The following is a 24,139-nucleotide window of genomic DNA, read 5'->3' as shown; positions in this document are numbered from 1 at the left end:
AAAAAACAGGGAATATTGTACAATCTAATAAAAATGAAAAGAAATTTTAATTTACATGATTTATAAATTATCATTTCAGACACATCTTAATGATAACTTTACATTCAAAAAATTGTACATTCATCACTTTTAGTATTATGATAACATTTATTTTACCTTCAAATATATATCATATATTTACTTATCACTTACATAATATATCACCCTATTTAAAATTGAATTATATTCACCATAAATCAATATTAATTAAAAATAGATCGTAAATGAACCAACACACATTTCCATCTTTTTAAATGCTCTAATTGCATATATAAAAAAATAATAATTTCAGCACTAATCTATTATATATTTTTAATATTACCCATAAAAATTTTAATCATCACCATAATTATTCATCAATTTTTATTCACACTTTTATTTTGTATATATTTTTATAACAAATCTTCCACTTTTATCACACTAAATTCTCTACTTCCGTACTCTTATAATTCCAATAAATACCCCTTTTCTAAATTTTATATTTTATTTTAATAAATTTTAAATTAATAACCCTTTAAAAACTTAAATTTATTAAAATAACCCTTTCCATAATTAAAATAACTCTATATACATATGAAATCCTACCTTAAATTTAAATAAATTTTATTTTTATTTCATCAAAATGACAATAAAAATATCCACTGACATAAATTTAGACAAATTTTATTTTTAAATGACAATAAAAATATCCAGCTCTTCAACTCTTTTTATTCAAGTTAAAAAAAATCAAAAATCCTTATTCTTTTGATTACATTATTTCACATATGTTTACAGAATCATTTTAATTATACATTTAGCAATATTTAATCTCCATTCTTGTCATCTATTATCAATATCTAATTATATTTTATCCCTTATAAAAATTCCCACTTAATTTTATAAATTTTTTTTAACACTTAATTGCTTATATTTTTGGATTTGTTAAAATTATTTTATATTTTCATATAACAAAATTTTAGGGTATTTTATATATTTTACATTCCTTTATTTAATCATGTATATATTTTTATTAATTAAAATATTTTCAAAATGTTGATATTTTATTTAATACAGATTTTAATATTAAAAATTATAATGTATAAAGACTCTATTTAAAAAAAAGTAATTTTTTACAATTATATAAAATATGTGTAATTCTTATGCAAATAATTGTATTTAAAAAAATATGATGATATTATCTTATAAATAATACTTTTTTACAAAAAAAATTGATTATATATTAAAACTAATTATTTTTATTGCTATTTTTTGATTTGAATTTAAAAAGAGAGATCTACTTTTCTCTGAGATTTTGCTAATTCATCTATAATCAAATTTTTATCTAAAATAATCTCCTTATAAATATTCAATAGGGCTAATCCATTTAAACGTTTTTCGCCTGTTGTGTTTCTTAAATAGGTTTTTAATCTTTTTAAAGTTGAAAAAGACCTTTCATTAGTGCAGGTACTCAGGGATGCGAACCCGACAAAATTTTTGCCCGGGTTCGGTTCGGGGTATAAAAAAAGGTGTGTTCGGTTCGGGTTCGGTTCAGGGAAATATTTTTGAACCCGGGTTTGGTTCGGTTCGGGTTCAAGAATTTTTGAGTTGATAAAAAAAATTCTATATTTAAATCATAATAAAAAACTAGACATAAATTTGATATAAAAAATAAATTTTTTATTTTATTTATAGGCAAATATAGTTAAAAATACAAAGCATATAGTCATGTATCAATTTTAAAAATTTTATTTAGACGTATTATCATAATATCTTCCAAGAGTTGTTCACTCATCCTCGATCTATGTGGTGAAAGAATGAATTTCAAATGTGAAAAAGATCTTTCAACGCTAACCTATGTTAAATGTATTTATATGTGAAAATATGAAAAATTAAATTGAGTTGCAGGAACAGCAAATAAGATTTTAGATAAAATATATAATTCAGGGTGTTCCAGCTTAGCAGACTCCCAAAAATGCAAAATATTTTCCTTTTTATCTAATCTTTTATAATCGCTAAATCCAGTAATTATTGTTCCAATACTTTTCTCAGCAATCGTTGGCCCTCTTTTAAGTATTTTCTCCTGCCTTTCTTTAAGTTGTATCAATTTCTCTAAATCATCTTCTTGTTCAATAACTTCATCGGAACTAATATCATCAGATAAAATCGGCGTTGTTAAGCTTTTAATTCGTCTCCATAAATTGACAAGATGTTTTTTCGCACAAATCTTATCATCATCACTAAGTAATACCTGTAATATTTAAGGATTTATATTGTTTATATTTAAATATTTCATAAAATAACAATTTTAATATAAATCTAAAATAATTAATTTACTAAGCTTTTAATTAACCTTGTATCTTGGGTCCAGGTATATGGCAGCTAAGAGAATTTGGTTCTTTATAAACCTTTCTTCTCTGTTCTTAAGACAAGAATATAGTAATTGAGAAAAATGGTTTGGATTTTTTTCCAGTTCGATGCAGCATCTTAACCATGCTGCATAAAAATCTGTCAGTGTTAACTGTTCAGATTGGAATTGTTTGGTTGCGATTTTTAGCGGTTTTAAAATTTCAACAATCGTTATTATCTCTTTCCAATCTTCAGTCAATAAATAATCAGATTGCTCTGTAAAAAAATCTTCGATATTGGGTTTTAGTAAAATCAGCCTTTCTAACATATCATGGGTTGAATGCCATCTGTGGCAATCTAACACAGGCTTAGGGAGTTTCATATTTTTTAATAACTTTTGGTAAGTGGGATGTCTTAATTTTAAATTTAGGCTCCTAGCTTTTGCAATGGTTTCCACAATAGGTGATAATTTTATAGCATCTTGAAGTGCCAGCTGAAGTGTGTGAGCTGCACACCGTACACTATAAATCGGATAGGATATAATAGTTGATAAAAAAGTATTTTGTATATCATCAATATCATATTTATATACATTTACATCCATATTTTCCTCATCTGCTGATTCACTCCTTATATCATAATCAGTTTCAGGTTGCAGGAGCTTTATAGCTCTTAAAATATTACAACCATTATCAGAAGTAATTGTGTATATTTGTTGAATATTAATTTTAAATTTTAGTAAAGTTTTTAATATATTCTCTTTTATATATTCTCCTGTATATCTCTCTTTCAGCTCTACAATTCCAAGAGTCCTCAAATTTATAATGGACTTTGATATAAATTGAATATTTACACCAAGAATTGACCTATCTAGTCGTTGAACTGCATCAACTTTTAAACTTATTAATTTTCCTTCTACCTCTCTCGATATTTTGTCTCTAATTGATTGAGCTGTTTTATTAATAGTTCTGGATAAATTTTCTTTGTTTATAACTAAATTGAGCCCAGATAGTAGTGGATTTATAATTCTTTGAAATCCTGAATCTTCAATAATTGATAAAGGCCGGCCATTTACAGTAACAAGTTCTAGTATAGAACTCATCAAATCATTAGATGATATATTTATACTTATATACTTTTTTGGAAAAAAGGTTTCTATATTAATTTTAGGTTTTTTTGCCAATAACAATTCCTGATATTTGGTTTTTTCATTTAAATAATTTAAATATTCATTGTTGTGATTTCTTTCCAGGTGTCTTTCTAAATTTGACAAGTGATTACCAGACATTTTTACTTTGCAATATGAACATATTGATTTTTTTTTTATTGTATTAAGGGTAAAATGCTTATCAAATATGACTTTATCTTTAATCTTAAATCTATAAAAAGAGAACAATTTTTTTAAATAGCAATGATTTCAGAATTAAAAAAGAGATATTTATAAATTTAATTTCATTTATAATATGCACTTCATTAATATCTTGTAAAAATTAAACTGAACCAAAAATAAATGATTAGCATATATAAATTTTAAAATCATTTTAATAAGTTCACAAAAACTGCCATACATTTAACAATTTTTAAGTTAGATGTTTAGAATTTTTTAAATTAACAATATAATAATTTTTACTTTGATTTGTTAACCATTTTCTTCTAATTAATAATCTTTAAGAATAATAAGATAGAAATTTAAAAATAAATGGCGTAAATTAATTCAATTGTTTAAAATTTTTTAACACTCCAATAGGAATCGAGAATAAATTTAAAAATGGCATAAATGAATTAAGTTGTTTAAAATTTATTAAGACTTCATTTAATTGGAAATTTGAAAATATAATATTTGTATTTACATATATTAATATATGATTTTAAACAGGGGTTCGAACCGAACCGAACCGCAAAACCGGAATGAACCGTTATGATTTTCTGAACCGTAACCTTAACCGAACCGTTATGAAGAAAATATTAAAAGAGCAAACCGAACCGTTATAAATATTTTGAACCGGTTTAAACCGGTTCAAAACGGTTTTAAAAATAATTAATTTTAAATTATTAACCTAAATTTAATATTTTAATTTTCCTTGGGGGCATTTTTTAAATTGGTGATTTCTTTTCAAATTAAATATTTCCATATTATCAACATTATATATCAAATTAAATATTTTTATATTATCAACATTATATATCAAATAGTACCAGGTTTGTTGTTTTTTCTTTAAATACTTAATTTATAAGAGATTAGACAATTTATCTGTTAATTAGATAAGATATCTTAAAATCAGACATAATTATTCTTGGCTAAATTAAATTTTTTATCTCATTATAAAACTTGGATCATAGAATTTAAATGACAATAAATAAAATAGTCAGCAATATTTTAATGATATAATAATTTTTTATTTATAATCATTGTTTTTTTAAATTCAGAATTCTAATATTATAAATTATTTATTATTATAATATGTTAGTTAGCATTTACCATTATCATATATGCAAAATAAAAAAATATGATTAAAGAATGGCATTTGTAATGAATATTTTTCTAAATCTGTATTTTTAAATAATAAAAATCTTACTATAAATCGTTTAAATAAGTTAATTAACATTGCATTAAATTATTTTTATACTTTTATTTATTTATTAATGTGTTTTATATTTAAATAAACTTACAGTGAATTAAAAATAGGAATTACATTTTGATGTTAAACTAAATATAAATACTATAGTTTAACTTAAATTACCTATTCTGTCATATTATATTAACATCTAACAGAAATAAAGTACTGACCAATTTTTATATAATATTGTTTTACAATAATTTCTTATTAATTGATATATTCAAAAAAAGTTTATCTTAGTTTATATAGAATATATCAGAGTGGGTAATTTGAATTAAACTATACTAGTTATATTTAGTTTAACATCGAAATGTAATTCCTATTTTTAAATGTAAGTCTATTTAATAAAAAACACAAATAAATAAAAGTATAAAATAATTTAATGCAATGTTAGTTAACTTATTTAAACTGAAGATTTATAGTAAGATTTTTATTATTTAAAAATACAAATTTAGAAAAATATTCATTACAAATGCCATTCTTTAATCATATTTTTTTTTATTTTGCATATATGATAATGGTAAATGCTAACTAACATATTATTTTAATAATAAATATTAGAATTCTGAATTTAAAAAAAAATATGATTTTTCTAAATAAAAAATTATTATATCATTAAAATATTTATTGCTGACCATTTTATTTATTGTCATTTAAATTCTATAATCCAAGTTATTTAAAAAAATAAAAATGAAGGTAAAATTGTTTCTATTAAGCTTTTTTATTTATTCTATTTATATAATAAAAGATTTTCATCTATCATCATATAGCTTTTTAGTTATCTATTAAATGTTTCGGGAAAAGTCAAATCCTTTGCGTTCCTTTTTAAATTAGATATCATAAAAAATCAATCTATTTGTAAAATAGAAGATTGTGGTAAGATCTTAACTGGAGACCATGCTGTAAATCTTGAACGACATATAGAAAGATTCCACAATAGGGAATTCAAATTATTAAGAAAAAAGAAAGAAAATTTGACTATTAAAAAAATTCAAATAACGAAAACGGCAAACCAGTATAATACAATCCAAGATGCTTTTAAGTCCAACACTACTACAATACAAATCAATATAAATAAAGAAACTTTAATCCGCTCCTGCACCGAGCTAATAACAGTTCACGGTAGGCCAAATTGACGACAAAGCATTTCGAAATATTATAGATCCAATAATTATAGGATTGGGTGGAAATTTAACTATCAATTCGGAAAATATACGCAATAATATTAAAAAAATGGCGTTAGATTTTTCAGAAAATATAAAAAAGGAAGTGTATCAAAAACTTATTTCGTTAAAATTAGATATAGCAACTAGATATGATAGGTCCATATTGGGGATCAATATTTAATTTATAAATAACGGAAAAATAAAATTAAGGACTCTATGCATGAAAGTGATTAAAGAACGACACACATCAGAATATCTTAAAAAAACTATTCTAGATGTTTTAAAAGAATATGAAATAAAAATTGAGCAGATTTACACAATAACCACCGATAATGCAGCAAATATGATTAAGTTAATTAAGCTATTAATACTACACGATGAAGAAGATGATGACCTTAACGATTATTTAATTAATGATGATTTAAATAATAATGATATAGATAAAGATGATTTAAATAATAATGATATAATTCATGATGAAAATAAAGAACCTTTTAATATTGAAAATATTAATCTTGCATCAAATGCCAGATCCATATTAATAGGTATTAGATGTGCTTCACATACATTTCAATTAGCAATTAATGATTGCATTAAAAATTCAAATGAAATTGTCATTATAAATAAAGCAAGAAACATCTACAAAAAAATAAGAAATCAGACAATAATGGCTATTCTCTCAAAAATTAAATTTGAAAACACTAATAGATTGTTGCACAAGATGGAACTCTATCTATTTAATGTTGGAGAGATTACTAGAGTTAAAAAGCTTTTGACAAGAAATATCGCTCCAAAGCGATCGCGAAAAATGTTTATCAGAGAATGAATGGAAAATAATTAGTGACATATTAAAAGCTTTATATCCAGCTTATGTTTTGACAAAATATTTACAAAGTGAACAATTGACAATGGGCGATTTTTATGCTGCGTGGATCAAATAGACACTCCATTTGCCAGACTTTTAGTTTCTAAGATGAAAGCACGAGAAATAAATTTCAAAAATGAAGTTTTTTGCTCTGCTTTATCTCGACCCTAGATATAATGTATTTTTAACTTTTGAAGAAAGAGAGATCGCCAGAAAACATCTTTGTAAAACTTGGAACTTGATACAAAATCTAAATAATCAGAATATTGAAATTCTAAATACTATGACTACGTGTTCGTATTCGAAGGATAATTTAGATGATGATTTTGAAGATTTATTAAAGTCGATGAAAGTCTTAATAAGAATAATTATCAGGGCATCGAAAATTATAATAAATGTATAGAAATAGAATATATAATTCGGTCATTTGATAATAAAGAGAGATTAGAAAAAGATACTAATCTTTTGAATTATTGGGAAAATGTAAAGAATAGTATGCCAGAACTTTATAAGTTAGCTATAACTGTGCTAGCAGTTCCAGCTACGCAGGTCTCCATAGAAAGAGCATTTTCAAGCCTTAAGTTTATACTCTCTGCGCAGAGAACTAAATTATATCCTGAAATATTAGAAAATATTTTAGTTATCCGTTCGAATTCTCTTTTTAAACCTAAATAGTATAGTATACATATTATTTTATTGATTATTGTATTTACGCATGTTTGTTTTTATCTTATTTATTTATGAAATAAAAAAAACTAATTTGTCTAATTTATATTTCCTAAATTTAATATATCTATTAGATTATCATGGATAAATTAAATAAGAAATTATAAACTAAAAAGATTTTTCTCTAAAATTAATATATACATGGTTAATGATTAATTTTTTTTAAAATTAAATTTATAAAAACCGGAACAAACCGAAAAGAACCGTTATAAATTATAAACCGAACCGAACCGATATGATTTTTTTTTAAAAAACCGAAATGGAACAAAACCTTTATAAAATTTTAAACTAAAAACCGGAACGAACCGAACCGTTATACTAAACGGTTCGAAACCCTGATTTTAAATAATACACTGAACCCGATTGAACCCGGGTTCAAATAAAATTCTTGGGTTCTGTTCGGGGTTTTGAAAATTTTATAAATGGGGTTCAGGTTCGGTTCGGGTTCAGAGTTTTTTCTAAAAACCCGGGTTCACTTCTCCGGGTTCGGGTTCGGTTCGAATCCCTGCAGGTACTAATTGGCCAGGTAGCTAAAATAATTAATAATGTTTTGATATTAGGCAGCGAATCTAAAATGCAATTACACATGGAAAGGACCTGCAGAGCATTTTTTGGTCTCAAAGAATACCCTATTCTGTCAAGATTTTTATACCAAAATTCGACATTACAAAGTAACTTATCATATGAACCTACTAAATCATCAGCATAAAACTCTGAGATTTTTTAAATATCCTCTCGTGTTGTGTAATAAACAGTTTAGACTCAACCGGCAAAAGAAAATAAAAGCTTTTTAAAATATAATTATGACTAATAAATCTTTTTTTTAATTGAAATTAAAATATATCAATAAGGGGAATAAAAATGTTTATTTTATAAAAATCCTCAATCGTAAATGCATCAATATTTAATCGATTGGATTGTCTAGAGACTACTCTAGGTTTAAAAATTTCAATTCCAAACATATTAGCAATCTCCTTTACTTTTTCATATATTTCATGAAATTTTTCATCCACATTCTCTCTGATATTTGTTAATATTTCAACAATATCCTTTGCTCTATTCATAATCTCCCTTAAATCCAAATCAATTTTTTGTAGCTTGCTAAAATCATATGTATAATTAAATAAAAAATAAACACATTGAATTGAAATTACTGTGGCTTAATAATAGCCTGCAAAATATTTTCGGCATCTGCGAATCTTTTTCCTTGCTTGATATATAAAATTCTAGTTCTGCAAAGACCATCATATAGTTCAATAAAGATTTTCACCGACTCTTGTCTTTCGATGAATCTAGTCGGACAAAATCTTTTTTTTTTGATTTTTTGAGTAAATATCATGATACGTTTGAATAAATAACTCCCCCTTTTTAGGTGTGTGAAATAGCTGCAAACCAAAAATAAATATAAAAATAATCAAATGTATATATCTATTATTATTTATAATAAATTTAAAACTTAAAAATCAAGCGTTTATTAAGAATTTATTAATTTAAAAAAAAAATTTTTTTAAAAATAAAATTTAAAAAAAAAAAATTTTTAAAAATAAAATTTAAACGCCACTGCTTACAATCATATCATAAACATATATATAAGTATATACAAACAATATCCAAAAATCCATCAACAAAAGAACATCTGGTCTTCTGTTTTACATTCATCCTCTAACAAAAACCAAAACTAATTTCAAAGATCACTTTTGATTGACATTTCATATATATCATTATATATATATAACAAAACTACAACATAAACAAAATTAAGAATTAAAATAATTAATTAGAGTGTTCCATGAAATGATAACCATCATCTTTGTTTAAATTATTAGGTTAAGAATTACAATAAATTCCTTTAATAGTCTAGGAAAATAATTAAAATTTTGCTATAATTTTGAATTGTCAAAATTTATATTATGATTGGTATCTAGGCTACGAGCCGTAACGCGTGATATCGTTGAGTGATTGTTCAAAGTTATTCAGGTTTTTTTATTCGTATTTCTGCCTGTTTGCCCGACGTATACCTTATCACATAAATTGCATGGTATAAGATATTTATATATATGTCGTATTGGGATGCGGAATCCCAACATGGGGATTCGAGATCTTCAATACCCACGTTTTATTCGGAATCTCTTTTTTTTAAATTTTTATTTAATAATATTTGAAAAAATATTCCGAATCCCCATGATGGGGATGGGGGTTTGGAATATATATTTTTTAAACTATTAAATTATATTTATTTTTTCTTCCTTTTTTTGCCGTCTGGCTGGCACCAGAAAATTTTATTTTATAAAATTGATTTATTTTCTATATAAGTTATAATAAAATAATTTTAAATGATCAAAAAAGATATAAAAGAGGTCAAAATAAGGGAATAACAATATTTCCATTAATTATTTGTCCAAATTTTAGATACTATTGGCAGCAAAAGTTTATTTACTTCTGAATCAAAAGGGTCAGATTACAACGGTAAATAATCACTATATTTTATAAAAAAAATGACATTAGATTTAACAATTATTGAGTCTTTTCATGCAGTATGCTAATAATAAAAATCAACAAATTTATACTGAGTCAGGCTGAAAAAATATTAACTCCATTTTAAAAGTAGGGTTTTCTAATTATTTAAAAAATCACTAAAATCTAAATAAATTAATATAATTAAATATCTATAGCAATTTTTCTTGAAATTAAGTAAATGTAGATTATATTTTTATTAGGGAAAGAGGAGATATTAAATAAAAATATTTATATATTCACTTGTTTGCCAAATATGAACGCTATATACATCGCTCCTAAAATAGTAAATGTTTCAAACAAAGATTCGCGCTTTCAAATTGTCCATAATATTACTAATAGTCCTTGTTCAAAAAATGTTGGGCATAAAATTACATGGAAAACTTCTAATATTATAAAAAGGACCTCTTCTTTTATTATATATTTAAATAATCGTGGGCGTCAAAACTTAATTTATTCTCAAATAATTGGACAAAATTACTTTATCTTAGGTGATCACGTGTTATTACCTATCCATAGGACAGATAGAACTAATATCTGTCCTTAAAATTTAGAAGGAAAAATTGAACAAATTAAAAGATGGGTAGGAACGTGTGCTGGAAGAATTTCAACACCATTTATTGCGTCTGGTCTATATAAAACTATAAAATTAAATGATTTAAAAGTTCCCAACAAAGATATATTAATTATAGGTAATTTAAGTTATTGTTATAGTAACCACATATAGTCCTCAAATTATTTTATGCACATATAAAATATATTAATTTTATATTTAAACTGCTAAAAATATTTAGGAGCTTCCTGGAATGTTACAAACTATTGGAAAACATCGTTATGCAATTGCAAAATGGTTTGCATGAATAAAAAGTGCAAGTGTTTCAAGAACAACTTTAAATGTTCAACGAAATGTCATATAGCATTGAAGGATTGTTGCAATAAATAATTTTTTTTTAATTCGGATTTTTTAAAATATATATTCATTTGAAAATATTTACGATTTTATATAAATTTACAAAAACATTAATGTCTTAACATTATCACTTTTCATTGATTATATGCCTTTTTATACTTTTTAATTTTTTAAACATTCTCTTTTTAAATCCCTTATTTTGGCCTCTTTTAAATATATCTTTTTTGATAATTTACAATTATTTATTATAACTTATATATAAAATAAATTATTTTTTAAAAATGGAGATATTTTTTTAAAAAAAGATTCCGAATAAAACGTGGGGATTCAAGATCTCGAATCCCCACGTTGCATGATTCTGTATCCCAATACGAAACCATGGAACGCTCTAATTAATTATTTTAATTCTTAATTTTATTCATTATATAAAAGTTTGTAATTTGTTTAAATAGTTGTTTTTCTAAATTCTTACTGATGATGGGTCACCTTAGTACCCGATATATATAAATTTTATTTTTTTAATTAAAATAGATTGATTTAATTTTAAAATGGATTACGTAAATTATATGAATAATGATGAACATTATTGTTTACTTTGTTAACTACTTCAGATGATTAAAGCAAAAAATATATTTTATATTTTTTTAAGACAACTTTTATTTTAAAATTCTAAATAGCAAGAAATATCATATGTTAGATATTTTAAGAAATTGGAAATGAATTAAAAACATAAAAAAAATAGAGTTTGCATATATTATAAATAAGAAATAAAATAATTTTGGCCTCTTACAAGCGGCTGAGATATGAGCCTAGATGTTGTAAATATTTTTAGATATTCTTGGATATAATTGAGCTATAAGCGTCATTAAAATTAATCATTTGAAATATTATTTATAAATGTCAAAAACCTAAAATGATCATAAAATCAAATCGGTATTTTTTTATGCAAATTTTTCAGTTGGGCTGAGAACAGTGGCTTTAATCATCAGTCAATTATAAAATTGCTAAATAAAAATTTGATAAATCGTTGATTGTCTTATATTTACGCCAAAAACTTTTATATATTTTATTAAATAGTAAATAGGGGGGGGGGCTATTTTTATTAGGCAAAATAATGATTTCGTTCCTAAATTATATATATTTTTCTGAGAGTTGTTTATACATTGCAATTCATCTAATTTAGAAAAACATTTACTACACGAAAGCCTAAGAAATATACTTCCTTGGATTATTGACCAGAATAAATCATTAACGATAAAAATTAGCAGTACCTTAAATATTACATGCTTCAACCAATATAACATTTCCTTCTACATCCTTGTTTCACGAGTAATATAGTAATGATGCTGTCCTTGAGAATTTAAATGATAAATTGTCACTAATAAGTGAGATACCAATTTAAAAGAAGCGCATGGAAAAGTCGTTCCGAAAATTTCTTCAGAAGATAATTTTTTTTAAATTTTAACAATGAATGTGAAATCATTTTGAAAAAATTAATTTGGAACAATACATTCTCTAAATAAAAAATTAATTTTGACGGTTTTACCAAATTCTCGGATCCTTAAAAAAATACAAGAAGGAAATCATAGAAAGGATATCAAAATATTTGTAAGGAAAAGAGGTGTTTTATCCAATCCAAATATTTTAAAGCCTGTTTGTTTTTTGAAACAATATTATAGATATTATTGAAAAATTTTCTAATTTCGATGAAAGCAGTCATGGTAAATAACCATTTTATATGAATAAAGATTTAAGTAAAAGGTGCCTATTTATTTATAACGATTTATATTCTAATTTTGAAGAAACTCATGGTAATATAAAAGTGAGATTTAGTTAATTTGCTTATGACCAAAAAATTATGTCAGCTGGAGACTAGAAAATTAAATTTTTAAATTAATATTGATAGCGGAGCTAAACAAAAGGTCTCATTTATCTCTGTTACTTCAATAACTATCTGTGTATGACATTAGTAAATTCTAAAAATAATTTATTTTATTTTTAATTCAATTAATAAAATTTGTAGGTTATAAATTAAATTCTAAATGTTGTCTTGATATAATTTAAAAATATAAAATATGGATGGCCGAGGATGCTAATATGATTGAAATAGATTTTTTTAAAATATAATATTTTATTTAAAATTTTTTTATTTTATTTATATAATTTTTAAATGACAAATAAATTTTTAAAAAATCACCGGGGTGGCCTAATGGGTTGTGATATAGGCTTGGAAACAAAAAGTCCTGGGTTCGATCTTGGTAAGGAACATAAAATTTTCGGGTTTTTCTTCGATGAATAATGTGTAAAGACATATGGTAGGATGGATTTCGGAGCTAGAGATGACACCCCGGTCACCGACAGGCTTGCACAGCCGGGTGCTAAGAATACTTGTCCAATAAACAAAAATGAAGGACACAAATGAAAATACGAATATGAAAGCTAGGGCGTTCCCTCCAAGCGACGCGCAGGGTGTAGACCTCTCCTGCGAAAAGTAAAATAAAGGTCAAAGCAAAGAAGACAAGGTTAGCAAGTTTGAATATTGGTACACTGAAAGGTAAAACAAGAGAATTGGCATCAATGTTGAACAAGAGAAAAGTTGATATAGCGTGCATAAAAGAGACGTAATGGAAAGGTCAGAAGACTTTAATGATTGGAGATGGGTATAAATTGTACTATAATGGAATTGTTAGCAATAGGAACGGTGTCAACATCATCCTCAATCAAGATCTAACCTCAGTAGTAGATGTTAACAGGATCTCTGATAGACTAATGAAGATAAAACTCTGCATTGGTCAATCAATACTACACATCCTTTCAATATATGCTCCTCAAACTGGTTGCAAGGAAGAAGAGAAAGATGACTTTAGAGATATCCTTGATAAAGCTATAATGGAAATTCCTAAGGATGACCTAGTCATAATAGGTGGTTACTTAAATGCCTATGTGGGAAAAGCAAGAGACAGCTACAAAAGGCATCATGGTGGTTTTGGATATGGAGAAAGAAATGATGAAGGAGAGCATATACTGAAATTTGCGCAAGCCTTCGACCTTGCCTTAACCAACACCTACTATAGGGAAAAGGATAGTCATTTAATAACATACGAAAGTGGTACAAGGAAAACACAGATAGATTACATGCTTGTCTCTCGCAAAAGATTAAAAGATGTAATAGACTGCAAAGTTATCCCAGGAGAAGATATTGCTGCGCAACACAAGCTAGAGTCATGGATTTACACATCACAAATAAATCCACTTGAAGTGTTTATTAAATAAAAGGTAAGTAAAAGTAAATTTAATACAAAATATCACGTATATATATATCATGAATTCAATCCTTCAGGTTATATAATTTACAAACGAAAAGTTAATATTATATTCAATTTAAATTCAATTTATATTACAGTTCTCCCCACTATAAATTGAATTCATCGTGATAACGTAATGGGGGTTTCGAAACTCTTTTTTCAAGAGTTGTATTCTCATGTTCTGCCTTTTCCACTTCTTCGGTCAACGTAACGGGTATTTCCTTCTCTTGTGTATGTGCATCCCTCAAATGATCTGCATGCTTGTTTTTAACGATCCCCTTTGATTCCACATCGTACAATATTGCGCTTTTTCGTTGTAACACTTTTCCTTCATGCCACCCTGCTGTCCTTTCGTTTGCTATCCAAACTTTTTGCTGCTCTACTAACTCCCGAGGTTTAACACTTCTATCTTTGTAGTACTTTTGTTTCCATAGAGCGTTTTCCGTCCTTTCTCTCGTTGATAATTTCCACTGATCCAATGTCGTCCTAAGCGACCTTCCAAACATCATCTCGGCAGGAGATTTACCAGTAGTTGCATTGGGAGTATTACGGTGAGTAATTAAAACATTTGCTAAATTTAACTGGTCCGGAGTCCCACATCTCCTTCCAGCATAGAAACGCGTCTTTATCGTCCGTATATATCGTTCAGCCAAACCATTCGATTTGGGGCTATAAGGGGCCGATCTAAAATGTTTTATATTGTTTTTAAAAAGAAACGTTTTGAATTCAGATCCAGTAAACTGAGTACCGTTATCTGAGACAATGTAGTAAGGTAACCCAAATCTAGCGAAATAATTACGCAGATTATTTATTACACTCGCCGAATTAATATGTGTTAAAATTGCAACTTCAACCCATTTGGTAAAAGCGTCTACGCAAATTAACCAATATTTTCCAGATACGGGGCCTGTCAAATCAATGTGTAATCGTTCCCAAGGTCGGGTAGGAATGTTCCAATTGTATAATGGCACTTCTTTAGCTCCCAGCCTTCCTTCTTGACAACTCTTACAACATTTAACAAAGTCTTCAACATCCGTATCGAGATTTGTCCAAAACACGTAATATCTACACAATGATTTCATCCCCACTATCCCAGGATGTCCTCGATGAATCACATATAAAACCTCCTTTTTTAAAATATCTGGAATAATAATTCTATCATTATAAAATAATAATCCTTCTTCGAACGAAATATTATCTTTAATCGAAATATATTTTTTTACAATCTCCGAATAATTATTTATATTATCAATATACCAATGATTTTTTATTAATTTAATAATCTCTTTTAGGTTTATATCATTGCTCGTTAACTTACGACTTTACTGCGTGTGAAAGATAAATCCTCTATTAAATTAATTTTTAATCCTCTGATTTCTTCTTCGAATTTTTTTGTAACTTCATTGGTTTTTGCTTTCTCTACCCCCAAATGGGACAGAGCATCGGCACATTTATTTTGATTACCTGGTCTATATAATATCTCATAATCATAATTTAATAGTTTCGTCGCCCACCGTATTAAACGGTTATTTGTTATTTTGTTAAGATCTCTTTTATCACCTAAAATATATTGTAATGGTTTATGATCAGTAACCAAGATAAAATGTCTTCCAAAAATATATTGATGAAACTTCTCGATAGCGAACATGATCGCCGAAGCCTCCCGATCAATTGTGGCATAATTCTTTTCAGCCGCCGAAAGTGTCCTCGATGCGTAAGCAATCGGTTTCTCCTGGCCAGTAAGAAATCGGTGTGCAATAACAGCTCCTAGACCATCTTCGGAAGCGTCACAAGAAATCACGACAGGGATATCGGCTGAATAAGGAATTATTGTATCTTCTTTTGACAATATATTTTTAACTTTAGTAAATATTTCATTTTCTTTAGCTGACCAAAACCAACCAACATTTTTACTCGTTAGTCGGTGTAAAGGCGCACAAATAGAATGCAAATTTTTAATAAATGCCTCATGATAATTCACTATTCCAAGAAATGAACGTAGTTCTTTAACATTGGAAGGTGTTTTAAAATGTTTATAGCGCTAATCTTATCTTCTGTAGGGTGAATTCCGAAACTGTCAATAACATGACCTAAATAAGTGACTGACTTTTCTCCGATTTTAATTTTATCGGTCGTCGTGGTCAGTCCAGCCTTCTCAAATCTTCTTAATACTTCTTCCAAATTAACTATATGATCGGAATTATTCTCACCTGCAATAATTATGTCGTCTAAAAATACACTAACCATAGGAATTCTCTTTAATAGGTTTTTCATAAAGCGTTGGAATATTATCGGAGCGCTAGTCAAACCAAATGGAATTCTTTGGTATCGGTAATAACCGACATGTGTCGAAATTACTAAAAGGTCCCTACATTCTGGACTAACTCCGAATTGTAAAAATGCATCTCTTAAATCTATTGTTGAAAATATTTTACCACCCGCCATTTTATTTGTTAGGTCGACGAAAGTTGGTAGTAAATCGTTATCGATCGCTAGATATTTGTTGATTGTTAAACGAAAATCTCCGCATATCCGTACGGCACCGGATTTCTTTAAGATATTAACCGTTGGCGTAGCCCAAGTGATTGGAGTTATTGTTGAATCCACCTTCTCGATAACGCCTTCGTCTAAAAGTCTGTCCAACTCAGCTTCAATGGTTCGACGCAACGGAAAAGGAACTCTTCTTGCTGGTAATGCAATCGGTAACGTGTTCGGTTCTATTCGGATGACTGCCTTTTGCAGTTTGATTTCACCTAATTTTTTTTTAAAAACTTGAGGGAATTTTGAAACAATCGTATTTAAAAAGGACATATTCATATTTATTTTATTAATACTAACTTCTTCCGGTAGTTTTATATCAAATTCTCAAATGAAAGGCATCCCAAAAATAAGGGAATTCTCCATTTTAACTACCCAAATAAGTAAAAATTTCGAAATATTTTTTACTTTGACTTCTACGGTACATTTCCCTAGTACTTCGATTTGGATATGATTATATCCCACTAATTTATAAGCCGGTGATAGTTGTGGTCTGCCAATACGATTCCAGGTGACCTCATCAATCACACTACACGCGGCGCCGGTATCAAACTTCATAGCTAGCTGCAACCCATTTATCTTCGCATCGATGGTCTTTATTTGAAAGTGATAGGCGAGGTGTCCGTGGCAGAATCATTTGTATGGCATGGGTTCTACAATCTTTCGCTATGTGGTTTGCCTTACCGCAACGAAAGCATATCACTTTCTTTTGAATAGAGTTAGGTGTCTATAATTATTATTAGGAATATAATTGTTACTAAAGTGTTTATTATTATTGAATCTATTGACGTTAGTATAATTATTATTTCTAAAATAATTATTTTTCGAACCCTGTGTTGGCTTATTTTTAATTATTTTATTAACTTCAGTCTGGGTTTCATTTTCCAACGAAGACAGCACGATCGCTAAACGCACGGTCTCTTCAAAAGTAATATTGCCTTCGATATACTTTGACCGAAGTTCTTTGTCCAACTCAGGTAAGCCTACTCCTAGGATAAATATATCTCTTAAAAGTTCATCAAAAGGCGGTTTAAAATTACAAAGAGAACAGACAGTTTTAACCCTAATTGAAAAGTCAATAATCGTCTCATTACACCCTTTTAACATAAAAATTTTTTTCCTATTTACGAAAATGCTCGAACTATCCTTGAACACTAAATTTAAGCTTTTTATTAAAGTATCATAATTTATCATCTCTAAATTTATTGGAAAGTGAAAGTTCTTAATTTTGATAAGATTGTCTGTTCCGATATAGGCTAAAAGCAGGTCTTTTTTTGTATTTAAATCTATAATATTTCTTACTTTATAAATTAACTCCAAGTTAAATAAGTAGTCCTGAATATTTACTTTTTCTTTGACGAATTCTGGAATATGGAATTTAATAGGAACTACTTCCATTGAGTCTTTAACTTTAATAGGGACTACTTCCATTGAATCTTCAACTTTAATAGGAGCTACTTCCATTGAGTCTTTTACTTTAAATTTAATAAATCAAATAAATCTTCTCTAAAAATATCGTCGCCAATGAAGTGTTTATTAAATAAAAGGTAAGTAAAAGTAAATTTAATACAAAATATTACGTATTATATATCATGAATTCAATCCTTCAGGTTATATAATTTACAAACGAAAAGTTAATATTATATTCAATTTAAATTCAATTCATATTACACCACTCAAAACAAGATAAAACTTGAACCATGCATTAAATAAGGTAGATTAAAATCAATGACAGATGCCTTTGCAATCAATGCAAACATGGAAACAATAGATTCCTCACAAGTCAGTGAAAAAATGTGGACAGACCTTTCATCCAGATTAATAGACACTGCCAAATCGACACTGGGATTGACAAGGGGAGGCAACAAATCATATTTATGGTGGTGGAATGAAGATGTACAAAAACCACTATAAAACAGACAAAAGCACTAATATAGTACAAATCCAAAAACCCAGATGACAAGACAAATTACAAAAAATTCAAGAGAGTAGCTACAAAGGCTGTGGCTAGGGCCAAAGCTATGGCATACGATGACATGTATGAAGAACTAAATACCAAAGAAGGGCAAAATAAAATATACAGATTAGCTAAACAGCGAGAAAAGAATTCTATGGATATAAACGTAGCTCCGAAGTAATCAAAAATAAAGATGGGAAATTGATAAAAGGAAAAAGAAATAATGAATAGATGGAAAGAATATTTTCAGGAGCGTCTCAAATTTAATCCCCACATACTACATCTAGACGAACACTCCCTATGTCAAAACCTTATACAACCAATAAGAGAACAAGAAATAATCACATGCCTCAAGCATATGGAAAACAACAAAGCTAGGAGTTCAGATGATATTCCAATAAAAAGCCTTAAAGCACTAGATGATGGAATACATCTCCTCACAAATCTGTACAATAAAATACTGGGAAATGAAGAGATCCCTCAAAAATGGAGGCAGAGCTATCTAGTTCCTATCTTCAAAAATAAAGGGGATCCACACAATTGCCAAAATTACAGCGGCATAAAACTGTCGCACTGTCTTAAACTCTACGAAAAAATAATAGGAAAATGGTTAAGAGACATAATCGAAATAAGAAAGACTCAGTTTGGCTTTATGCCTGGAAGATTAACAACTGATGCTATTCACGCAATTAGGCAAATGAGTGAAAAATACAGGGAAAAGAACAAAAAGCTACACATAATCTTCTCGATCTAGAAAAGGCCTTCGATAGAATCCCAAGAAAACTTATCTGGTGAGCGCTATGCCACAAAAAGGTTCCCGAAAAATATATAAGAATAATATGGGATATGTATATAGGCCATACAACAATGGTCCGTTGCACAACTGGTACTTCACAATAGCCGAGGGAGTTCATTAAGGGTCGGCTCTTAGCCCACTTCTCTTCATAACAGTAATAGATGCATTAGCACAGTCTATACCACAAACAGTCCCGTGGAATATGATATTTACAGATGATATTGTGATACTTGCCGAATCCAAGGATGAAATGAAAGAAAGATTAGTGAGCTGGATAAATATCCTAGAAAAGCACGGACTAAAAATAAATAGAGAAAAGACTGAGTATGGTGATAGGAAGAGATGAAACAGAGAGCATTGATATAAATGAATGGCAGATATCGGCAATTGAAAGCTGTAAATATTTGGACTCCACTATACAAACAAACGGCACAATAGAGAAAGAGATAATGAGTAAAATTAATCGAGGGTGGTTAAAGTGGAGATTTTTATCTGGAGTGCTCTTTGACAAAAGAATCCTACACAAATTGAAGGGAAGAATTTACGGTTCCAAAGTACAACCAACTATTCTATATAGTTCGGAAACATGACCAACCAAAGAATCAGACGAGATGAGAATGCTGAGGATGATTGCTGGGGTAACAAGAAAGGATAAGGTGCGAAGTACAAGAATACTAGGAATTTTTAAGGTAGTGCCCATTAAGACTATGATAATGATAAACAGACTTAGATGGTAAGGGCATACAATGAGAAGGCCTATGAACTATATAGGAAGGTTGAGAGTTTGGAAGTGATAGGTAAACGTAAAAGAGGAAGGTCAAAACTTCAAAGGGGCCATAAAGTTAGAGCCAATATGAAGAAGTATAAATTAGATAAAAGAGATATTATGAATAACTTAAAGTGGAGAGAGATATTGAAGGAGCTTACCACCAGAAAAGGTGAAAGCTAAAGAGAAAAAAGAAATTTTTTTTTTTAAAAAAGGATCGAATATTTAACAAAATGATCTCGATCACGATCTTCAATTTAAGAGAAAATCATAAATCCGTGTAATTTGCCAAAATAAAGATCGAAATCAGGATCGTCGACCCTTTAACAGCTGATTTTAAATAAACTAAGATTCTATAATTATTTTATAACCTTTAATTATTTAATGTAGGCTTAATCCTCTAATTTTTATAATTAAGATATTATAAAAAAATAGATAATATTTTCTTGATTTATTTAAAATGTCCTCTCTTATATGCTTTGGTACAAAAAAATTTGTTCAAGAGCATTGTATTTGGTATAGTATACGGCTCGATTTTTAAGGACTAACCTAAACTTAGCCAAAACTAGAGATTTTGCATAATGAAGGTAAAAAGGTTTGAACATCTATTAACGAAATCCAGAGAATTACGTAATATTTTTTGGCTAAAATAAAATGCTAACCGTTTTAAGAATTGCGCCGTTCAACAACACTAATTTAGTATATACTGACAAAATAAATATTTACAACATACATTCACAATAAGTAGTTTATAATAGTATTATTATTCTCATAAATAGGCTTGATATCTAAATATATTTCAACTAGAAAATTATAATAATTAAAAGATGATCAAAATCTTCCATTAAAGATTGGGTCAATATAATGAATATCACAATCATTTTATAGTCCATACTCATGTGAAATAAATTCATATTAATAAAGATTAGAATAGATTTAATATAATCCAATCAATTATCTCATTTCTTATTAAGAATGATATAATTTAATTATTTATAAAATATATAAATTTATAATACTTTAAATTGTATTCAACTATTAAAATATAAAACTCTTGATAAAAACTTAAAAATAATATTTTGAATAACACTAAAAATTAATAAATTAGAAGAGGTACCATTTGTACGGCCCGGCCCGGATTTTTTTTTCAAAAATTTTTTATGGCCCGGCTCGGAATTTTTTAAAATTATATTCAACCTCACCCAATTATATTAATCATAACTATAATATAATATAATCTTATAACAATTAACTCATAATGTATAAATTTTTATAAAAAATATTAAAGCCCGGCCTTGCCCGGGTTCAACAATCTTAGGCCCGGGTATATTAAAAAAAATTAAAATACGGCCGGGTTTAGGGCCGGGCCAGCAGGTCTCTGAAAGATATTAACTATTTTATATATATGTATATGTTGGCGTCAATGCGTTTTTTCCGGAATTGTGTTATTTTTACAACTTTATATTTTGAGCGCGTTTTATTAAATTTAAAAATCTGATTTTACTGGAAATATATTCTATCATGTTTGAAATACCTATCTTATGAATTGTAGACTAGACAATTTTGCTGTTAACCTTTGAGTCATATAATTTATATAAAAAATATATGGAAAATTTAATATAAATTATATTCGGTTTAAAAGTTCATGAAAAATTGTCAGAAATTCATAGGGTAGGTATTCCAAACATGAGCATATATTTCCGGTAAAATTAGATTCGTAAATTTTTAAAAAAGTAGCTCAAAAATGAGAAAAAACACATTGACGCTACCATATAATATTTAATGATATAGTTTAATTAGCTTATTAAATACATAAATTATTAACAGGATACTTATAGATATGCTAGATATAATAATAAATATCACTATCAAATATCTCTATAAATTAGAACCTCAAGATATCGAAACTGATGTTATACTTTTGGACACATTTTACATTTGGTAAGAATAGACTTAGTTTACCGAATATATATATGATGTTACTGTAAAGTATTCATTATATCATGTTAATGTTAATTCATCTGATTCTAAATTTTCAGAATTATCCATGCTTGCGTTAATCCATAAGTTATAATAACAATATTCAAGTTAATAAAATATATAGGACAGAAATAGTGGCTGGTTAAAAAATGTTCTAATGTGATAAAAGAAACAGCTAAAATAACCCTTTTTTCTTAAAAATTTTGAATTAATATTTTTTATTTTTAAATGAATATAAATAAGAGGATTTTCTAAAATTGAACGAACTTAAAAAATAAACGCATTCTTCAAAAAAAGAAACGTGTTTACTTTCAATGTTAGTCAAAAATAAAAGGAACGTCGTTCATCATTTTTTTCAAAAAACGAACTTCATTACAAAAGAACGATTTCTTGTGCAATGTAATAATTATTTTTTTATTATAAGAAAATTTATTTTAGGGATTTGATTCCTTCGAGTAATTAATTGAAGGAGATCGGTAAATATAATAATCTAATTAACTCGATCTTGACCTATATAAAGAGATCGCATTCATATAAATTTATACTTTTTTTAAAATCTTATTTAATCAAGCCTTATCCGAATCAAACTCTTCAACCTTATACTAAAAATAGCGTTTCATCGAATAACAATGATTGATATTGAAAAATAATTAATCTAAAGATATTCCTTCTTCAATAAAAGATGAAATAATGAAGAGATGCATAAACAAAATTTTTATTCCAAAAACTTATTTTATTTCTTTCTAAAACTATATTATAAACAAATAATAAATTTTTAAATAGGCGATATTGTTTAAAAAATTATTGTTTTGCAATTTATGGCATATTTTAAAGGAAAAATATTTCCCTTCCATATGATATACGTAATTTTAAATAACTCTCGTTATAAAAGAAAGACATGGAATCTGGTCCAGGATTAGTAACTTAGGTTTACAATTTGCATTAATATTTAAACATATGCCAATCAAGTTAAGTTAGTTATGATCGATAAAAATAGATATATATTTGTTTTTTAACAAAAATATTTTCATTATTTAGAAATTGAATGATTTTGAATTCGCGAAATTGAATTTCTTTTTATACATTTTTTTCAATATATTTTTCTTGGACGTGGTTCCAAATATATTTCAATTATTTATAATATATTAAATAAAGTCTTAGGCTGTATCCTGCGTCGACTTAATTGGTATATTTAATTATTTTTTAGTATAGGCCAAAAGCTTGTGAACTAGGACACCCTATTTTGATTTGTTTAATACATAAGCGCTCTTCTTTTTATAAAAGTATGCTTAAAAGCCATCGAAAACTCAATATTTTTTGGAATTTTTATTTTCTAAATGAATAATAAATAGCATAATTATAGAATAAAAATGTTATTCTCCTTTGTAATATGAAAGATATACGTATATAATATTCATTTTTGTAATAAATTTAATTCATATGCACAAATATACAGGCGCGTACGCAGGAATTTGGTCTGGGGTGGGGGGATAATAAAATTTTTTAAGAAATATTGTTATTTAAAAATATTAAGCATAAATTTATTAGGACTAATAACTTTTCTAATACATAATTTTAAATTAATGTGAATTACAAAAAAATTATATATATATAAAATATAAAGTGAATATAAT

The 24,139-nt window shown here is 27.1% G+C and overlaps 1 protein-coding gene across 1 annotated transcript in view; it reads left to right on the top strand.

Annotated features, from left to right (window-relative positions):
• The window catches only part of LOC135927670 (TOM1-like protein 2), a 109,121-nt gene extending 85,822 nt beyond the window's left edge, over positions 1–23,299 (top strand). The window contains exon 13 of the mRNA XM_065463812.1: positions 23,077–23,299. Within this exon, the coding sequence (XP_065319884.1) occupies positions 23,077–23,142 (66 nt within the window). The 3' untranslated portion in view covers positions 23,143–23,299. The remainder of the gene's footprint in view (positions 1–23,076) is intronic.
• Positions 23,300–24,139: the final 840 nt, after the last annotated feature.

The sequence above is a fragment of the Gordionus sp. m RMFG-2023 genome, chromosome 3 (assembly GCF_954871325.1).
Source record: "Gordionus sp. m RMFG-2023 chromosome 3, tfGorSpeb1-WG-v2, whole genome shotgun sequence".
NCBI classification, from domain to species: domain Eukaryota; kingdom Metazoa; phylum Nematomorpha; class Gordioida; order Chordodea; family Parachordodidae; genus Gordionus; species Gordionus sp. m RMFG-2023.
The sequence above is the reverse complement of the archived record's forward strand: the minus strand, read 5'-3'. Positions and strand labels throughout refer to the sequence as shown.